Genomic DNA, 18,387 nt, shown 5'->3' with positions numbered 1-18,387 from the left:
TACAGAGATAGGATGCACAAAAGAAAGCTCATTGATTTTCCTTGCTAAGTAGTTGACTGCATTTTAAATGGCTGATAAGAGCTTGAATTATCTGCAGTCATTCTTCAAGAGACGTGTCCATTTTTGAGGCTATTTCTGGTGAGATAAATCAGAGCCCATGATCTATACTCTTTATCCATTTTGAACTTTCACTTGGCGAAGGCCCATAATTCTCTCGGCCTGTGTCTATGCCAGCCAGGTTAATCCTCATTAACATCTACAAGACACTTGAGGGAACAATTTGTCATGTACATATGTGGGGAGTGAACCACACTCTTATACATACTTTCAATCTATTGTAGTGTGTTGCAGTTTTTAATGAAGATTTATTTATCCTGCAAATTAGGAACATACAGGTCAGATGTCAGATCCACTTTAAAGTAGTGAGATAAAGCAACAGCTATATATTTTAATGATGGACTGTTATGTTTGGTGGGAATTTATATATTCTTATGCCTCCTGTTAGAGGTAAAATTGCTACTGTGTTAGCTGCACACTTTTTGTAGCTAAAATGGGTGCGAAGACAAGTATGGTCAATAATTAAGCTGCAACACACAACAGTTCTTAATGAAGTTACAGTTTTTAATGAAGTTACACTCATTAAATGCAGCTAGTAGATAAATAGGCGTATTGTTTGTTACAAGCTGTGTTGTCTTCTAAAGCTTTCCCCCTCAGAGGCTGGGTCATAATAAATGGAAAAAGGCTCTATTGTCACTTTTAGAAGGTCATCTTCAAACACAGCTGAATTATTAGAGGCTAGAATCGATACGCACTGTTAGAAGTTGCTAACAGCTTTCTGTGTGTATGATTTTTTTTCTCTCTCATTGCTGTTACCTGACATTTAGCTTTGTTCGTTGTGTTTTTATGTTTTCACACAGCTACATTCTGGTGTACCTTCTCAATCTTAGATTTACTTCTTATACAATTATTGCGTTTAAAGCAACATTAGGTGATTTTTGACCACTAGGGGGCAGAGCAGCTCAAAATTAAACTAACGAAAACACAACTCGGATTTTCACTTGAAGGTTATTTTGGCTGACAACAAATAATTGCTGACACAGTGACAGCTATTATTAGACACAGTGCAACATTAGCATCCTATTGTGCTTCTGGCCACCTCATGACTGTAATATTTACTCACCTTTTAGCTCTTGTTTGTTCAACTTCTGAAAATAATACCTAGGTCTTTAACCTGCTTGATGAGATGCTTCATTTGATTTACTAATGTTAGCCATCAATTTATATGTGCATTGGCTCGTTAACTTTAATGTTACAGTAAGTAGGTATCTTACACCTGGCTTGTTTGAGCTTCTTTGCTGGAAATCATTGCTTACCTGTTTGGTGAGGACATTAAGACTAAACTATGAAGTGACAGTTTATGTTTGGGCTGGTAAAACATAATAATGAGTTAAAAGAGGCTCAAAGCTGCAGAGTTTTGTGTCAAAGGATAAGTTGATAAGGTGATATTTTATATTTTTCTTATTGTCCACAGTTCCAATAAATAGACCAAAACCTTCATTGTTCTCAAAAAACTGTCAAAACCAAAAACCCAGCTGTTTAAAATTATTGTGGAAATTATATGACCCCCTTTCAAAATGTATATATTTTTGACCTGTATTTGAAAGATTTGTCTTCAGTAGGAATTAATGGCCTTGGGGCTGAGAGCCACAGACAGGCAGAGGAATTTGTAAAGATATTGAGAGACAGACTCACTGTTGGTTTTTCATGGGATTTGTTGACAATAAGGGAAATATGCAGTTATCGCCAGCCCTATGAATGAATTCTCCATTGGTTTTGCACCACATTTAACCCTTTCAGTCATTATTAAAATGTTAATTTGCTAATTCATGCTAAAATATTTCCTCTCAGGAATGAACACTTTGCCTTCGTTATGTCGTCCCATCATCTGTTATAACTAAAAGCAAAACCCTGCAATCTACACAGTAGTTTGTAGCTCCTTGGTGTAATTTTTTGCGCCTTATAAACTTTAAAAACCACTGCTTTGGGGAAAGCTGTTTACATTACAGTTCATAATCAGTTGGTGGTATTTTGCCCTTCTTGAAGACAGCCCCATTCCTTGGCAGTGGGAGACAGCTGACAGCAATCAGATGGGGAGATAAATGGCTGCCGTCGAGGCTGTCTGTTCAGTTGAGAGTTGGGGTTGTGAAGGTTGACACTCGCTGATGGTGAAGTAAACACACAGCGTGCCCTTGCATGCAGACTGCCTGCCAAGTCTCTGATCTGCCAGTGTTGGATCTCAACTGAGTGTTCAAGAGACGTGCCATATCAGTGTGAATGGAGTGTGAAAGTGTGCATGAGAGACAAATTACATAGTTGTGATTCTGGAAAGAGTGTGTAGTTGCACTGCAATTGATATTACTGCTGATTAATGTAATAACTGTCAAAATGTCTTAAATATTTTTCTTTAAATGGTCAAAAATGTAATAAAATGTAATAGTATAATGATTTGTCAGATAAGGTAATGACATCCCATTACTGCATTAACCAGGAATTATTACTTATTAAGTTTCTACGCTACACTGTTTTCCTGGCTTTTGTTTTACCTATATGTTTTAACTTGGTAAAAGTTTTCAGTCATCGGAAGTATGGCTCTTAAGTGATTTTAAGCTGGCTGTCAACTCGATGTGGTTTACTGGACTGCCTCCACTGCTGCTTCACTCGAGGCGGGGGTGGTGAGAAGGCTCCAGTGAGTTCGACTCCACGTCAACCGGAGCACTGGACTGTAGCCTGCAAGGTGACATGGTGCAAAGCGCCTGCCTCCTCCTCCTCCTTCACATCGGGACCTCCCGCTGGCCAACAGGTTTGACATCCTGGATACGCAGGACTTTCCTCCACTGGAGGGACGCTCCCTTTTTCCAGCGGTCAAGTCTTCCACCTCCTCTCGCAAGTTACTGAAAGAGGCTGTGATCAGGAGAAGCTCTGGAGGTCTCATTTGTCCAGAGACAGCAGAGAACACATCTGCTAAGAAGGACGCCGCCCCCTCGCTGCAGCAGTCCCCGGCCACATCTATCCCAGGGACAGCTGATGGAACTCGGTGGTATCCACGATCATGCCTCCTCTCATCCCCCCAACTACACTGATAGTTGGATATTCCAAGGTAAGGAATATCCGCTTCGTTAATGCGGTCACACACTGCTTTCCCAGAGCTACAACCCCCAACATCCTCAAAAAGCTCCCCGGACTTCTGGCTGCACTTCCTCCAACTATCACGAAAATCATAGTCTATGTCGGCACCAATGACACCGCTGGTCAGCAATCTGAGCTGACGAAAGCAGACTTCATCCGCCTCTTTGACCTGCTCAACAGCAATGGAAAGCATGCTTTTATTTCGGGTCCAATTCCTACACTGGGTGTGGGATTGGCTGTTTTAACAGGATCCTCAGCCTTCATACCTGGCTCCAGTCTGTCTACAGTACCCATGACATATTACTTATTCTGGGATCGTTCTTCCTTGTTTGCACGAGACAGTCTTCACCCAAACAAGTCAGGTAGTCGCATGCTGGCGGCTAACCTGCAGCACGCTGTGCTGTCCTCACGTAGTTGACTGTTTACATCACCTGTTTCCACTCGCTCTTCTTCCTCGTCTCTGCCCACCATAAACAGCCACGCACCCTCTGCTGCCACTAACTGCTATTTGGAGCCAGGATCCCTCTAGCGCTACTTTTAAAATTCCTGTGGTCATTTTACATAGGTCCTTAATACGAAACAGACACAGCCGACAAAGCAATAATAATAATTTAATAAAGATCCGGGCCAGAACCCTACCTCCAGTCTCAACTTCAGCTCTAACCCAGCACAGACTTTTTAAGATGGCTCTTCTCAATGTGAGATCCCTCTCTAACAAAACATTTATTTTAAATGATTTTATCTCTTCTACTAATTTAGATTTTATGTTCTTAACAGAATCCTGGCTATGTCCTGGTGATCACAGTCAGCTTGCTGAATTGTGCCCTCCAGATTATGACTGGTTTAGCCGCCCTAGGGACTGTGTTCGTGGTGGTGGCCTTGTTACTGTCTATAGGAAGCATCTCAAGTATAATCTCATAGCTTGCAATGATTTTTCCTCCTTTGAAGTGCTCATGTTTAAACTTGGTGGCTCACTGCCGGTCATATTTGCTATTATTTATCACCCCCCTAAACCAGCTGGCTTCTTCTTGTTTATTTAGTCTTGTTTTAAATTATGATAGAATTGTTCTTTGTGGTTATTTTAATATTCATGCTGATGACTTTTCTAATGCCCTTGCTGCTGATTTTTTAAATATCACTAACTTTTAACTTTCAACAACATGTGTCTGGCCAAACTCATTCCTGTGGCCACACTTTAGACCTAGTCTTTAGTCTGGGTCTGAAAATACCATCTGTGGAAATCAGGGACATGTTGTATGTTCTGATCACCTATGCATTGTTTAAAACTATGAATTACAGGCTGCTAGTACTGTATTATCATGCTCTGAGTACACACGTGCCCTTAATGAGCATAGTGCCTCAAAATTCTGTACACTGTTCACTTCTCCTGGCAGTGTTTTTCCCGATTCCTCCAACACCAACGATTTGGTTGATTCTTTTAACTACCTGTGTTCTTCAACCTTAGATCTCATAGCTCCTCTGAAAAATAGACCAAACTCAAAGACTAGAAAACAACCATGGTTAAATGACAGTATTCGAAGCTATAAAAAGAAATTCAGAAGAGCAGAATGCAGATGGAAGAAATCAGGTCTCCAGGTCCACTTTGTGGCCATGAGCCAAGAGTTATTACTGCTTTATAATAGGATGGTGAAGGATGCAAGAAGATGCCATTTCTCTGCACTTATTTCTGCCCATCAGCACAACCCCAGATTCCTATTTATGACTGTGGATCAGTTAGTTAACCCAGCCACTCCTTGTGCCTCTGCTGATTGTGATGCTGTGATGCTGTGAAGATTCTCGAAAAACTTATCACCCATATCAACTACGGTGTGCCTCAAGGTTCAATTCTGGGACCAATACTGTTCTCCTTATATATGCTCCCCTTGGAGCATCTGCAGACATGGGACTTCTTTTCATTGTTATGCAGATGACACACAGTTGTACCTCCCTGTCAAGCCCACTGACCTTAGTACACTGAGTTCTCTGCAGGACTGCCTGTCTGACATAAAAAATTGAATGTCGATAAATTTTCTACAGCTCAACTCAAATAAAACTGAAATCCTTGTTATTTGGCCACAACATCTCACTAAACAAATACTGCCATCTACTGGCTACCTGTCACAACATATCAAACCTGTTGCAAGAAATCTTGGTGTCCTGTTTGATAGCAATTTATGTTTTGAGCAACATATCACTAAGCTTGTCCAACCATGTTTTTATCACCTCAGAAATATTGCAAAAATCGGATCTGTTTTAAATTTTAGTGATGCAGAAACTGTTTTACATGCTTTTATCTTCTCACGCCTTGATTATTGTAACAGTCTGTTCACTTCACCAAAAAACTTTGAAATGGCTGCAGTCTGTACAGAACTCAGCTGCTAGGCTTTTAACCAGGATCAAGAGGTACGATCACATCACACCTGTTTTAGCATCTTTACATTGCCTCTCGGTTTGTTTTATGATTGATTTTTAAGATCTTATTGATTACTTTTAAGGCTCTTCAAGGCTCTTCAGTATATTTTAGACCTTGTAATCCTTTATGAACCTTTTACGTAGTTTGAGATCTTTGGGCAGGGGTCTTCTGTCTCTTCCTGAGTCCAGGATGAAAACTAAGGGGATTAGAGCTTTTCCAACAGGGCCCCTAGGCTCTGGAACAACTTGCCTGAAGAAATGAGGTTGTCTGAGTCAGTGTCTTCTTTTAAGTCTCTTCTCAAAACACATTTTATCGGAAAGCATATCCTGATCTTACCTGAGCTCTCTGTTTATTTTATTGTTTTTATGTATTTTTTTATTTTATCATTCACTGTGGTATTTTATTTCTCTCTCTGTGAAGCACTTTGTACTTTGTTTTGCTAAGTGCTCTATAAATAAAGTTTTTTATTATTATTATTATTATTATTATAAAAGGTGTAGCTGACTTTTAACTTAAAATGTAATAATACAAGTAATATTAAAGTAATATTATTATGCCAATTAAAATACATTACACATATAACATAAAATTACATTTATAGTTTTTATTGCATTCTCATCACATATAAGGACATTTTATAGCATTTTGAAAACTTGCTGTATATTATTCGACTGGCTAACACTTACAGTGTCAGCTACTACTGTACTACCTGTTCCCATGTGTGAGTGTGTGTGTGTGTATGATCTTTTCGCCTTGTGTGTTACACTGTTTGGTAATGTCAGCGGTGGTGCAAATGTAACATACTTGTTTTTTTGGTTTGCCTGCTGCTAACTCTGCCATCTACGATCCTGTAAAGCACACATACACACACACACTCTACAATCACTGGGACACCTATGTACAAGAAGCTGTCTCTCTGCTCTTTAAAGCCTTTAAGCTACAGTGTGACCTATGAGTCAATGTCAGGTTATCAATGAAGGGGAATGGCTGGAGTGTCAGGGCTGTGTCAGTCCTTGTCACTGCTGTCTCTGGGGTTTGTTACTTCATTAAATTGAGTTATGGAAGAGAAGACTGGCCTGGGACATCCTAGATCCAGAGCTGCAGTCAAGTCCAAGACCCAGCACAAACCAAGGCCAAGTCAAAATAGACTCAAAACTCAAACCTCCAAAAATCCTTAATGTGGGAACACAATAACACATACATTTTATTTAAGAATATTTAGTTAATTTTTGACACATTCATACATAACCATACCATTTTGACATGTATTGTCATACACAGAGGATGAAAGAGCAGATTTATGTTGAGCAGAGAGTGCAGGAGAAGAGAGACAGACCCTTTCCTTTCTGCTATTCTCATATTGTCTTATTTTGAATATAACACTATTACAAATAGATCTAAACCAGGTGGAATGTATAGAATAGATAGCAATATACTCGTTGCAGTTTGATTATAAGCCTGCCCTGACTGCACATCATTGATGACCATTGCTATAAGCTGACAGGCGTTTATGCCTCCGTAGCTGAATGCCATGAGAAATGGCTTTCTGACCGCTCTGACAATCCTGTAATGGATGAGCCATTTTTGCGTCCAGCTGAATGCAATATCGTTGTTATTCTATATGGCTTGTACAGCTGCAGAGTGTGTGCTGAGAGTGTCCGAACTATGTGATGTGCATGCATGAATGCATGTGTGTCTCTGTCTCTGCTTATCAGTGTGCGTGTTTTTGCTGCAACTCCTCCTGGCATGGCTACACTCTGAGGGGTAAACAGTAAGTTAAACTGCAGTAATTGCTGGAGCAAAGCACTTTTAAGTCTCCTTTCATGCAGCAGTAATCTACCAGGTAGTCCTGGTCATTCAACCTCTGCCTCAGCTACACCTGTCCCTCTGTGATAAATCTCTTTCCTCCACTCAGTTTTTTCCTCTCTCTCTCTTTCCCTCTAACTCAACTGCTACAAGAAACCGAAGGTGACCGAAGCAAGGACATAGTGATGTGATTTTCTCTCTATAAAGCCTTTTCCCTTTGCAGTCGCTCTCTCTCTCTTTCTCTAAATCCCAGACGCCTGACTTGTGTGATTGTTTGCTGCAGAGTATATTGTTCGCCTGTGAGCATATGTTTTGGTTTGGTTGAACACAAGTGCCTCCGTGTAAATGTTTGTATAAATGCAAGATTACACACTTGCACACTTCCACCTAAGATGGAAAAAAAAAACCTCTTCATCGGTGAGAGTGCCTCAGGAAATTAATAACCACTCTAAAAATGAATGTGTGTGGCTTGAAAGGACAAGGCTACAGTGTGGTCTAGACTCCCTGTGGTGTAAGCTGTCCAGATATCATAAATAGAGTAGTGTGTGTGTGTGTGTGTGTGTGTGTGTGTGTTGAGGTAATTGTATTTATGAGTGGTTCTATTGGGTTATCTAAGGACGCTTGAACATCAGAGTTCACTACAGTTCACAACAGCCATTATAAGAAAGCTTTGTTACAAGGTTAAAGCCTTTTCAGTAGAATGCAAAATGACTGTGATGAGAAAATGCAAGTATTTGAAAAAAACTTTATTAAATAATGCCTGTACACTACTTCAGAAACATCAGTGTTATAATCTGATTTAGTTGTATTCTAATTTAAATTCACTCTACCAATGTAACAGAGATCTTCAACTCCTGTCAATCGTTAGGTGTGTATTATTATTATTATTATTATTATTATTATTATTATTATTATTATTATTATAGTTCTTAAAAAGCTGATATTTTGTAAATAGCTTCTCTATCTGTGTGTATGCAGCGTGTGCTGTTGGTGCAGGTTTGACTGAGGAACTGAAACAGATCCAGGGACTGTTTTTGTTTTATTTGTTACACGTGGCTAGATAGAAAAAGTGAATAAAGACATTTTCATATTACTTTTTTGCATCTCTGCGTATTGTAGATGTGAATGGCTTGCAGCAAGTTCATATTGCCTGACATGCACTGTTAGGAACAGAGTGTCTCTGTCTTTTTGACGCTTTTGATTTGCCACCTGCACTGTATTAACATTGTAGGCAATATGCATCTCTGTCAGCCGTGGGAAGTGCATTAGGCTGGTTGGTTTGTTATCAACACTGATCTGTCAGCAAATAGGACCACATGTACATTATCAGTCATCATCATTTTACCATTTAGTTTGTTCCTTTTTACCTTTTATTTGTCAAGTTTTTCTTAATTTCTCTCTTAAATCTTTCTCATTGCTTTTCTTTCATTGTGCCTTCTTTATAAATCATAATTTGCAAGTATTTCATTGCTGGATTTACTGTTGAACTGAGGCCACTCATTCAAAATGCACTTAGCGCTCATAAAATGTGCTGCCTCCCTGCTCTTTGTCATTAGTGATCGTTCTGGTGCTCAAATCTAAAGTGCTGTGCAGTTACAAATACCCTCCTTTCTCAGGCTGCAATCAATAGCTTTTCTTCTACATTCAATGCCATATTCTGCCTTCTCTTTCCCCAAATCACCTCTGACAAACTGCTGCTTTCTGTGGACCTGACAATAAGCCACGGTGGTGGGTGATACACACAACCATCAGTCACACTGCAGCTATGTGTGTGTGTGTATTTTGTTCTGTCTCTATATCTGCATATGTGGAGTCGACATGCCCTCCTCCTGCTGTTGCCAGTGTGTAACAGATTGATTTGATGTGTGTGTGTGTGTGTGTGTGTGTGCGCATCAGTGTGGGTGTGTGGTGTAATGTGACAAGTGTCAAATCTGTCATGGATCCATATAGATAATGCTTTATCTCATCAACCCACTCACACACACACTAAGGTACAGCAGGTGGGCTGTGGCTGCCAGTCAGGCTCCCTCAGAGTCTAATAGGGACTTGGAGTCCCGGTCAGTACAAGAGCCCGGAGCCCCCATTATGTCACAACCACAGCCAAACCCCCATCCCCTGTAATTGAATTGGCATATCCCAAAAATAACTCCCTCCTTTCTTCTGCTTAGTTTGGCCCTAATTATTCCTCTCTGTCTGTCTTATCCTTGTTCATTCCTCTTTATTTTCCCTGCATGCAGCTCTCCTCTCTCATCACAGGGGAATTCAGTGAAAGATGCTCTTGTGTAGCTCTGCTTCTTTGTTGCCACAGAAATAGCCACTCATTCCCTGGCGGCTATCCCAGGCCTCCTCTTAATATACAGCAGCACATCCTCTCACACCCGACATTCGTACGCCACTGCTAATATGCACTGCACAGCATATTGTGTTGTACAATTGCAGCTAATATTATCACTGAATAGCGAGATAAAGGGTCACAAGCTGCTGACGTAGATTGAGATTTTAGGAGGATTTTAAGAAACATGCATAGCTTTTTAAAAATGCATAGCTGTAAATGATAAAATGAAGCTGTTATGCTTTTTTTTTGGTAGTAGTTTTCAGTTTTAAAGTTGTATGAAAAGTGGTTACATTTAAAAGAGCATCCGGTGATTCACAGGTATTACTGTAACTGCTGCCTCATTCTGCATGAAACATTTATATGAAACATGTTGTAGCATATTTGCAGCATATTGTAGATTGCCATTGTTCCCTTGTGGCAGCCTAACAACAGATTGACTCTCCCATTCACTACAAACAGTTCATTGCCCCCGATGGAGGCACTGGTGTTGACTGTGTGCTCAGTAGCCGCTGCCACCCCACCCCTTTTTCTTCCTCACTTAGTATCTCTTAGTGTGCTTGATGCTTATCAGCATTCTTTTCCTCTGTGAACAGAGATTATTCAGCAGAGGAAAGAACAATCTGCGCCTGTTACTGTGGCTTGTAAGGGCTACAGCTGCTAATCTGGGATGTAGCTGGAGAGATGGGATGAAAGGAAGGAGAAGTGGCATGATGGAGCTTCAATAGAGTGTTTGATGAAGTGAGGTGACAGGGACTGAGGCATGCATTACAGGAGGTAAGAATGTGTATGAATATTCTAAAAAATACACCGGCACACTGAATAAATACTCCAAAAGTAGCCTTTATTTGCTTTTTTTGACCTCAGTTTATCTTTGTTTAGCTGTGTGTGCTTATGCATCTGACTTTTTTTCAAGCCTTTGATCGGAAGTATTAAACTCAGTATTTTGAACTTTGTCATAAAAAGTAGCTTTGCAGTCCTATTTTGCCCATCTTCTCTCTTGACACATGGAAATCTTGTGCACTGCTCCAGTTTAAGTTTTTTGGGAAACGAGTATGCCCATTGCAGAGAAGGGATGGTTAAATTCGTATTCCTCTCTTTGAATTTATCTGTCAATAATAAGTAATTCAAACAATAATACCAGAATGCCAAATGAATGAATTCCTTCGCTTCTAAATTATCTCCGCACCTTGCTGAATTTGCAGTAAATTGTCTATGCACGTTATTTTCTCCCCCTCTTTATCTTTCTCTCATTTTCTTTCCATGCAGGCAGGCTGTTCTGATTGGAAACGTTATCAGCGGAGCACACATTTGACTTGTTTTCCAAAGTGAGGGCTAATTATTGGCTTGTTGGATAATCGTCACCAGCCAAAGTTGGTTCAGAGAGAAGTCTCCCCCATCGCCCCGAGGCTTCGTTTTTGCTCGGGGTTTATAGAGAGGAGATGGGGGAAGAGGAGGGATAAAGAGGCTGAGGAGTGCCAATGTATAGAGCTCAGTGGGTAACCTAGCCATAGCTGGAGTGTATAATGCACAATTTTATGCACTTACAAGCTTGGATTGATGGTAGCACAAGTTTTAAAGGCTTTAAAAAGTCAGATATTCAAAAGAAAAAAGATAAGGAAATGAAAGGGATGAAGCTTGAGGAAGTCTAAGTTTGAGATTTAAAAAAGACATGAAAGAGTTAATAGTGAGCGTGACATTATCTTAAATCAGTGGTAGTCTGATAATCTGCCTGGAAGCTGTGTGTAATTGATTCTTCTGCTGCATATAGCCTTTAATAATTGCTCTGACTTTGCCGTAAAGCTGTGGGTAAACTCGACATTAAAAATGCATTTGGCCATGTCAATATTAACACTCCCAGTATATGCATATGCTTTAATAACGTTATTACTCTATGTATGCACTTATTGTAAGAGCAAAAAGTGAGTGTGGCTGCCAACTTTTTCAATTAAAATCAGATTATACTAATGTAGCCGATTATAGCTGCAAGTGCTGTGAACATCTCTGCAGATCTAATGTATCACCTTGTGTGTGAGAAGACTGTCTGCAAGGCTTCTCAGACAGGTTAATTAGTTTAGTACAGTGTTGTGAATGACATAGATGACTGCAATTACAGTATATCATGTTAATTAAGTGAACTGAATTGATTGGAACAATTAATAATCTAGTCATTTTGTCAATTTGGTATTGAGTCTCAGCTGAACCGATAGATCAGATCTTTCTCTGTTTCCTGGCATGCACTCACACAATAGCCTACGTCCCCATGTGTCTTTTATGTGTGTATGTCTGTGTGCATCCATTCATGCTTACATGTCTGCATACATGTCTTTTTTTCCCCCCATAGTGCTTATTAACATGCCTCTTAGCTCAACGGGCTGGAAAGCCTGCAGGGTTGATGCGATGTATATTAAGAGATCGAGCAGGTCTTTATGTGTGCTGCAAGAATTAGTCCCCGTGGAAAACCTTACCAGGGGGTTCAAGAGGGGGGTGGGTGTTTCCATTCTGGTGTTCTGTAGGAGTACCTCCAACCTCAGGTATTGTGCAAGGTGTGCAAGCACATGGTTGTTTGGGAACTATATATAGTATATACTACATAGTTAACAATAAATTGCATATAATCATGTCACACACACACATGCAGTAGGGCCAGCATCAGCAGTAGTCTGTTGCACGCAAGAAGGTGGATGTTCCGATATTTAGGGAACTGAACACCTCTGGGATTTATTCTTGCTGTGAGATTATGTGAGATCTGATCTTGTGTGTGTGTGTGTGTGTGTGTGTGTGTGTAGGTTTATAACTATCCCTTGTTGTGGTCACCTTGAGCTTCTCATACACTACCTAAAAGAAAGAGGAGACATACTGTGCATAAAAAGCATCCACTGTGCCTGTTATTCAATCTATACTGAAGATGAGAGAGAGGGAGAAGCGAAGAACAGAGAGAAAAGAGAGCAAGTCTTTGTTTTCTCTTTACTCATGCAGTGGATGAATAAACCACACCAAGGCCACCACAGAAAAATGAACATGATTAATAATGTATGCTGTATAAATTAGCCACATTCCTTTTAAAAAAATCTAAAAAAAGTTTGAGCTCAGTGTTTAAAACGAAATACAGGGGAGCGACGTACGAACGGCTCCCCTGAAAGAGACACAAGCTCCCCAGAAAGCCTCATTTGAGAAATTTAGGAGGAGCTCTAAAATATTGTAATTTTAGGAGGCACTGGATTTGTTCTGTATGTTTTTGTATAAATGTATATTTTCCTGTATATTTAGGTTCCTGAAATAAATAATAGACTAATAGTGAAGCTCTTGTCAACGTGTTTATTCGCGCATAACAATTTCCGATAATTTGTGTCTAATAAAAACAATGCTGTCTATTCCTGCTATGGCCACCCATACGTAGGGGTGCACTCAACTATTTTCTATAAGACCAACATTTAAGGCTATGGGCATGTTCATAATTGTCATGGGATGCAACCTAGGTTGGGTCTGTTTTAACAAAGTAACACAAACCATTGCTTGTCCACTGTGCGTTGGCATTTTTATTGTTTCTCTGCAGAGAGCGATTTTTTAACAAAAAAACAAAACAGTGCAGCGTTGTATAATTTTTCTATTTCTTTGTTGTCCCAAGCTAAATATTCATTGTATGAATTAATATAGGCGGGCGCATTCATGTATGCACGTGTACAGTACCCTCCACCCTCGAAAAATAAAGGCTCCCCCGAAAGCCATGGTGTAATTCGAACACTGTGCCTAAGTACAGTCTCACAAATCAGCTAGCATGGCTGTCGACTCTTAGTCTTGTTAAACTTTTGCTGTGTTTTACATTAGTATGCTCCCTCCTAATTCTTCCATGCCTTTGTAATATATATGCAGCATTGATGTTTGTTCCTGACAGCACTCTCATCATTGCACCTTGTACTGTATCTTCTGGTTTATTAGCTGACCCTGTGCAAGTGTATTTTTATTCATTTTCTCTTTATATGCTATTTTGGGTCTATTTCCTTGTCATTAGTTCTCTTGTAGTTGGTGGAAATTCCATTTGCACTTTAAGGACATTTTTACTTTCTTTCCCTTTGGTCACAGTGAAAAATATAAAAGTAAAGACCATAGGCTAGCTGTAATAAATTTACCGACTGCTGAAGGAAATTCTTTAGCTTTACTACCTACTGCCTTTGAGGTTTCATGAAGTAAATTTTGTCTTTACAGACATAACTTTGTGTTTTTGCTGATAAATACATTTTTGGATATTCTTTGTTTAAGTTGTCATGACACTGCTGTTTTGGTCAGGTATCTCTGCTAAACGATGTTAAATGTGTCATCCCATGGGGGCAGATTGTCATTAAATAAAAGTTTTAAAAAAAAGATGCTCATACATAAATGAAAATTACTCCCAGTCACTGTTGCTACAATAAAAATGAGATATAGATCTCTACAGTGTTTAGAGTGAGTAACCTACAGGAGTTAATAGCAGAGTCCTCCAGATCTCAACCAGGAGAGTTTGGAGGAAGATGACAGGCTGCGGGGATTATATCTCTCCATCATTTCAAGTCACTCAGCCCTTGATTTTACAGACAGCGCTGGTCAGAGAAAATTACCTTGTTGGCTGAATCACAGCTCAAAACTCTCCACTGTCCTTAGAGATTACACTGATTTTCTGGAGTTGGCCAGAGCTGCTATTTATCAAACCTCTCATGGATGAGCGTACCAAAGTACAGTTGCAGTCAAATAAGTTGTGTTGTGCAGTGTGAAAGGGAATTTAGCACACATCATCTTGCAGGAGAACTGGGTAGATGTTTGGGGTTACTTTATCTTCCTTAGCCTGTTATTCAAATGTTTCAGGGCTGCCCGTTGTAAATTGATCAGTGAATTATTCATTTGTGACTTTATATATATCCTTGCAGATGAGAGGAATGCCCCCTCTCCACTTCCACTCTCACCAGCCTCCCCACACCTGCACCTTAATCAACAGCTTGCTGACAATCCCAACAGCCAGAAATATACCTTGAAATTTATGACCCACGTGCCAGTCTGCCACTGCATTGCAGAGGAGAAAGACAGTTGAGATTGTCTACAGTGGTTCTCTCCACTCTCCCTTGGAGCTGGCATTCAAATCGGATGAACTGTGTAACTCAGCTATACTCAGTCGGGGTCCAAATGCAAATTTTGCGCTTCGATTGAGCCAAAATTTGCTCTCGTTCTCATTGCTTTTTTTCACCCCGAAGCAGATAAGAATTCTTCCAGCTCTAACGCACACACGGTGTACAAAGATAAAAATGCATGCATGCGCACATAACACACACTCACGGGGACATACTCACAACACAGTGTGTTAATATGTCACTTCAGGCCAAATAACAGCAGGAAAGGATCCCAAGTACAGACTTTAATTGAGCGCTCACACACACACACACACACACACACACACACACACACACACAGATCTCAAAAACAGGAAAGCAACATCTTCACACTTGAAATTGCCCATTTTGAATTAAAAGCACCTTAAGCGCATTAAGCTATCGACCCAGATCAATAAAAGCACACATGAACACACACACATACACCTATCAGCCAGGTGTGCTCCCACATCTCTCTGCTCCAGGGCTGTATGATTAACTGGTGTAATGGTGAACAGTATATGCTGTTGTGGGTTTCCACTGCAGCAGGCGGATCAAAGCACTGATCAAAGACTCTCTGGTATATTGTACGCTCGTTTTCTCCAGGATCCTCTCCTCAGCTATACCAACACCTGGTTTAATATGGCTCCCTCTCTTTTCTACAGTATGGTATCTCCTTTTTTTGTTTTTTTTTTCATCTTAATTGTTGTGGCTCTATATTCAGGAGGAAAGTCATACTATATATGGCAAAAAAGACATTCTCTGCACATCAGCCTGGGTATTGTATGTCCACTGTTTTGTGTGCTGTCCTGTCCCCTTGTGTGCATTAATACATATCCCTACATGCTGAAAAATCCATGTGCATTATGAAAAACACCCACGTGTGGTGTTAAACAGGGTTCGATTTATGTCATTTCAGATTTTAATAGCCCCTCACTATTTGCTCAATAATTACTTCCCATTCTTTATGCATGGAGGTCTCTCTAGGGTTATTTGGTGCGTCACAAAACCTAATGGTATGCAGTATTATGCCTTAAGAATGTTTTTGAGATGCTAATACATTTTTACTTTTATGATTGTTATTCTGATACTTATTACTCATTCTTTGCTTACAATTTCAGCTAATTGCATCCACAGAAATCTTTTTTTTTTTTGTTTTTACAATAGTCATAATATGGCTATTGATTTCTGTCTCCTCTACTCTCTCTAGTGTCTGCCTTGTCTAGTCGCTGATGAATATTTTCATGCTATTTTCAGCTTTACAATAAATCAGCAAATCATCAACCACGTACATCATATTGGTGTTGTTTTAGCATTCTTGTAGTTTGAGCTGTTTTTTCTGGTTGTCTAGTATAGAAATGAATTTAGTTGTTTAATCACTCACAGATGTTACCCCCACCGCCTCTTATGACATTAAATACATAAGGAGATTGAATTGGTCTCTATAAATACCCAACAAATTAGCATATAATTACATATTCTAAACACAATAGTGTTTACTTTGTCCCTAAGCTGATTCATCACATTGTGTGTTGGTCAGCAGTGCATCAGTTTTGAGAGGTGTAACTCTTAAGCACCGCACTGAGCAGGAGAACAGCTGCTGAGAGGGTGATATATCATTAAAAAAAAATGCAATTGTTTTTGTTTTGTGGCCAGGCTGCCACTGGACCTCAAAGTGTTGTTATCTTTATAACAAATTTGGCCATAACATTAATTCAACTTCACCCGGAAACTTAAGCCTGTCTGTTTTTCTAGCTGAAAGAGAAATGGAAAGTAATGAGCAGGAGAAATGAGGGGACTCTGGGGAAAAAAAAAACAAACTATTTTTGATCGCTAGCAGAGAGAGTGAGTGAGAAAGGAGAAGCAGGGCAGACTTTGATGGAAAATGAGAGATGAGAGAGAACCGAGTTAATAGATCTTTAGCACAAATAATATTTGCCAGTAGTGACAGGCTGTCATAAATACAATCCATATCATTAAATCCACATACCATTCTGCTGCCCTGATTTTAAATTACAAAGTCAATTGGTATTCAGCTGCGTGTTCTCTGTTCCCCTCTTAAACCCACTGTACCCTCGACACATACACTGCAGTGAATTATTTGCATAATCTATAGTTTTTAATTCAAGAGTTTGGTGTCTTGTAAACGTTCAGCATCCAAAGAACTTTGTTGTTGTTCTTAATTTGTCCAGAGCTCCAACGATAGATCATGTTGACATTAATGCAAGGCTTGAGTAATTAATTGTCTAATAAACATGTTAAATTCCATGAGGCGGCATACCGGGGATGTTAACTCACTAAACAGACTGTACTGAGCGCGTGCACATCTGATACCTGATGTTTCAAAATGCCGTTGAATGGAGTTAACCTTGCACTGTATTCTTTTAAAGCATTTAGCAGATGCAGAGGAGAGCAAATTGGCTTTGATCTGTGGTCAGTCACAATTTTTCATCGTCTTCACTTTCCCTCTTTGTCCAAACTGCAGACATTAATGGAGTCCCAACACTCAATTCTGGACACTTCCATTGAAATAAGTTTAAATTTTCAAATTAAAAGTTGAGTACAGCTGAAACAGCTAGTCAATTAATCCACTAGTCAATCAACAGAAAATGAATCTGCAACTATTTTGATAATTAATTGTTTAAGTAATGTTTCATTCTCTGTTTACAGCTTTCCCAATGTGGATTTGCTCTTATTTTGGACTGGACTTTTTGGTCAGACAAAACATGCAATTTGAATGTCACTTTGGGCTCTGGGAAGCTACTGTATAATGGCCTTTTTGTATTTACAAAACAATTCATTGATTAATCCACAAAATAATCAGCAGATTAATCAATGATGTAAATAATCGTTGCAACCTTAAGGCTGACCATTACCAAACTAGCTGAACAAGTTGTATCTAATTGAATGACCTTGTTGAATAAATAAAAATGGGTGGTTTTGACTTGAAGATGAAAATGTGAATATTAATGAGTTTAACTTCAGTATTGAATGAAATATGAATCACTTGATAGGAAAGGTGCCCTAAGCCAACACACAGAGAGAGAGATAAAGAGAGTATATAATTAATATAACTATAAATGCCCGTTAACATTACAAATTTATGTAACTCAGAAGGGTACTTTGCTAATAAGGACTGACTACTGTTATTGCTCTTGAGCTAATTGTACCTTACTGGCACCTGTATGACTCACATGTATCTACAGTCATGGCTGCAAGATGAGCACAGGTTTTAACAGAAATACAGAGATAGGCGTTAATGTGAAGGGACGCCAGGCATGACCACCTCCCACCCCCCCTCCTTGGCTCCTTGGATATATGTGTACATTCGCCCACTCATTTAATTAAATGGCCGGAGCGAGCCACCATAACTGGGCTGTTCATTAAACCCGTATCACAGACACAGAGAGGCAAAATGGAACCCGATCTTAATCAGAACTGAAGGAAGCGGCTTCTTCGAGTTATTGAGATATAAATGTATGCTGCATATATTTGGCTTGCTCTGTTTTGGGTGTGTATATGTGTTTTGTGAA

The 18,387-nt window shown here is 39.6% G+C and overlaps 1 protein-coding gene across 8 annotated transcripts in view; it reads left to right on the top strand.

Moving 5' to 3' along the window:
* The window catches only part of myripb (myosin VIIA and Rab interacting protein b), a 110,777-nt gene that overhangs the window by 25,282 nt on the left and 67,108 nt on the right, over positions 1-18,387 (top strand). The window contains exon 1 of one of the 8 annotated variants that reach the window (XM_044177133.1): positions 10,486-10,514. The exons of the other annotated variants lie outside the window; for them this stretch is intronic. Coding sequence (XP_044033068.1) covers positions 10,501-10,514 — 14 coding nt within the window. The 5' untranslated portion in view covers positions 10,486-10,500. Of the gene's footprint in view, positions 1-10,485; positions 10,515-18,387 lie in introns of those variants that run through there. 8 annotated transcript variants of the gene reach the window in all.

Source organism: Siniperca chuatsi, linkage group LG19 (assembly GCF_020085105.1).
Source record: "Siniperca chuatsi isolate FFG_IHB_CAS linkage group LG19, ASM2008510v1, whole genome shotgun sequence".
Classification (NCBI taxonomy): domain Eukaryota; kingdom Metazoa; phylum Chordata; class Actinopteri; order Centrarchiformes; family Sinipercidae; genus Siniperca; species Siniperca chuatsi.
The sequence above is the reverse complement of the archived record's forward strand: the minus strand, read 5'-3'. Positions and strand labels throughout refer to the sequence as shown.